At 38.7% G+C, this 3677-nt stretch overlaps 1 protein-coding gene across 1 annotated transcript; it reads left to right on the top strand.

Annotated features, from left to right (window-relative positions):
• The first annotated feature begins 2311 nt into the window (after positions 1-2311).
• Positions 2312-3262, top strand: LOC123389595 (olfactory receptor 52A5-like). The gene has a single exon (XM_045071513.1). It carries the CDS (start codon positions 2312-2314, stop codon positions 3260-3262), a length of 951 nt encoding a protein of 316 aa, XP_044927448.1.
• The last annotated feature ends 415 nt before the right edge of the window (positions 3263-3677 follow it).

Genomic DNA, 3677 nt, shown 5'->3' with positions numbered 1-3677 from the left:
CAAAGAAATGGAAAAATGTTCCATGCTCCTGGATTGGAAGAATAAATATTGTGAAAATGTCTATGCTACCTAAAGCAATCTACACATTTAATGCAATTCCTATCAAAGTACCATCCATCTTTTTCAAAGAAATGGAACAAATAATTCTAAAATTTATATGGAACCAGAAAAGACCTCGAATAGCCAAAGGGATATTGAAAAAGAAAGCCAACGTTGGTGGCATCACAATTCCGGACTTCAAGCTCTATTACAAAGCTGTCATCATCAAGACAGCATGGTACTGGCACAAAAACAGACACATAGATCAATGGAACAGAATAGAGAGCCCAGAAATAGACCCTCAAATCTATGGTCAACTAATCTTCGACAAAGCAGGAAAGAATGTCCAATGGAAAAAAGACAGCCTTTTCAATAAATGGTGCTGGGAAAATTGGACAGCCACATGCAGAAAAATGAAATTGGACCATTTCCTTACACCACACACAAAAATAGACTCAAAATGGATGAAGGACCTCAATGTACGAAAGGAATCCATCAAAATCCTTGAGGAGAACACGGGCAGCAACCTCTTCGACCTCTGCCGCAGCAACATCTTCCTAGGAACAACGCAAAAGGCAAGGGAAGCAAGGGAAAAAATGAACTACTGGGATTTCATCAAGATCAAAAGCTTTTGCACAGCAAAGGAAACAGTTAACAAAATCAAAAGACAACTGACAGAATGGGAGAAGATATTTGCAAACGACATATCAGATAAAGGACTAGTGTCCAGAATCTATAAAGAACTTAGCAAACTCAACACCCAAAGAACAAATAATCCAATCAAGAAATGGGCAGAAGACATGAACAGACATTTCTGCAAAGAAGACATCCAGATGGCGAACAGACACATGAAAAAGTGCTCCATATCACTCGGCATCAGGGAAATACAAATCAAAACCACAATGAGATATCACCTCACACCAGTCAGAATGGCTAAAATGAACAAGTCAGGAAATGACAGATGCTGGCGAGGATGCGGAGAAAGGGGAACCCTCCTACACTGTTGGTGGGAATGCAAGCTGGTGCAGCCACTCTGGAAAACAGCATGGAGGTTCCTCAAAATGTTGAAAATAGAACTGCCCTATGACCCAGCAATTGCACTATTGGGTATTTACCCTAAAGATACAAATGTAGTGATCCAAAGGGACACATGCACCCGAATGTTTATAGCAGCAATGTCCACAATAGCCAAACTATGGAAAGAACCTAGATGTCCATCAACAGATGAATGGATCAAGAAGATGTGGTATATATACACAATGGAATACTATGCAGCCATCAAAAGAAATGAAATCTTGCCATTTGCAACAACATGGATGGAACTAGAGCGTATCATGCTTAGCGAAATAAGTCAAGCAGAGAAAGACAACTATCATATGATCTCCCTGATATGAGGAAGTGGTGATGCAACATGGAGGCTTAAGTGGGTAGAAGAATAAATGAAACAAGATGGGATTGGGAGGGAGACAAACCATAAGTGACTCTTAATCTCACAAAACAAACTGAGGGTTGCCGGGGGGAGGGGGTTTGGGAGAAGGGGGTGGGATTATGGACATTGGGGAGGGTATGTGATTTGGTGAGTGCTGTGAAGTGTGTAAACCTGGTGATTCACAGACCTGTACCCCTGGGGATAAAAATATATGTTTATAAAAAATAAAAAATATAAAAAAAAAAAAAAATAATAATACTAAGTTTTCCTTTTAAGCACAGAGACACTTAACTTTTTATTATAGCAATGCATCTTCACAAACAGATTATTGTCTTTAAAGTCAAGATCACAACTTTGTAACTTCCTATTTTCCCATAGTATAGAATACTTCTTGGAATGGAGAATGTTCCTTTTTTTTTCCTCTTTGTATTGACAGCAGACTAAATGCCTATGAATTCCTCTTGGGTAAAAACAGAATTGATATATATAATATCTTAAATTTCTGAACATATTATTAATCCAAACTAATATTTTGTAACTGATAAATGTGCACAAATGCACATACAATATCAGGTGTGACTGAGTCTGCTTTGCATACTGAATTGTCCTGTGTATTTGTTTGCCTTCATAGAGAGAGCCAGAGAAAGAGACAAAGAATTTTGGGAGCCTGTATATGCATTCTAGACTTACATCATCAATGAATACATATGATTGACAAAATGCCTTTTAAAAACACATTCAATTTCTGTTTCTAGAAATTTCAATAACTCTAGATGAGAACAAATAAAGAAGAGAGAAACCAATATAAAACTTGAAGCACTAATCAGGCAGCTCTAAGCCAAAATGTTCAATCTCAATGGCACAGTCTTCATGCCCTCCGTGCTGACACTGATCGGGATCCCTGGATTGGAGTCTGTGCAGTTCTGGATTGGAATTCCTTTCTGTGCCATGTACATCACTGCTCTATTTGGAAATATCCTGCTCCTGGTCATCATCAGATCTGAACGCAGCCTCCACGAGCCCATGTATCTCTTCCTGGCAATGCTTGGAGCAACGGACATTGCTCTCAGTACCTGCATCCTACCCAAAATGCTTGGAATATTCTGGTTTCATCTGCCAAAAATATACTTTGATGCTTGTCTCTTTCAGATGTGGCTCATCCATACCTTCCAGTGCATCGAATCAGGAATTCTGCTGGCCATGGCCCTAGATCGCTATGTGGCCATCTGTGATCCCCTGAGACATGCAACCATCTTTACCCACCAACTTCTCACTCAGATTGGGGTTGGAGTGACGCTCAGAGCAGCCCTCCTTGTAGCTCCATGTCTCATCCTCATCAAATGTCGGCTGAAACACTACCGGACCACTGTGGTCTCCCATTCATACTGTGAGCACATGGCCATCGTGAAGTTGGCAGCAGAAGACATTCGAATCAACAAGATCTATGGTCTCTTTGTGGCTTTCACTATACTTGGATTTGACATAGTCTTCATCACAGTCTCTTACATCCAAATATTTCTTACTGTCTTCAGTCTTCCTCAAAGGGAAGCTAGGCTCAAAGCCTTCAATACCTGCATTGCCCATATTTGTGTCTTCCTCGAGTTCTATCTCCTCGGTTTCTTCTCCTTCTTTACACACAGGTTTGGATTCCATATTCCACCCTACATTCATATTCTTCTGTCCAACCTTTATCTGCTTGTCCCTCCTTTGCTCAATCCTATTGTGTATGGGGTGAAGACCAAACAGATTCGAGATCGAGTGTCCAAGATTTTCTACTCTAAAGATCCATCTTGATTTCTCATTTAACTCCTTTTAAATAATAAAATTTCACTTTGAAAAATACTAGTTTGGGGTCAGATTTTGTGCTTTCTCAAGGTCATTTGTGCTGCTGAAATATACAGTTCTAGATTTTACTTTGGAGACAAGATCTGTCTCCTATGTAAACAATTTTAGCTTTTATGAATATATTATCAACTCATCAGTAGATGGTATAAAAGTCAGAAAACATGAAGACTTTTTCTGACTTAGTCAATGAAAATTTTTAATTTTTCAGTGAGGACGTTTCTTAAAGACACAAATAAATTTAAGTGGTTAATCTCAATTAAAAATATTAAGTTCATGGGGTTCTTCAAAAACAATAAATTCATTCTAAAGTTGATAATTCTGATGACCATGTACTAATTTGTCTTCTAATTTTGATTTCAGTAGT

This window comes from Mustela putorius, unplaced genomic scaffold (assembly GCF_011764305.1).
Source record: "Mustela putorius furo isolate JIRA1106 unplaced genomic scaffold, ASM1176430v1.1 tig00003987_pilon_pilon_pilon, whole genome shotgun sequence".
In the NCBI taxonomy this organism is placed as follows: Eukaryota; Metazoa; Chordata; class Mammalia; order Carnivora; family Mustelidae; genus Mustela; species Mustela putorius.
Note: the sequence above shows the minus strand (reverse complement) of the source record. Positions and strands in the feature narration are given on the sequence as shown.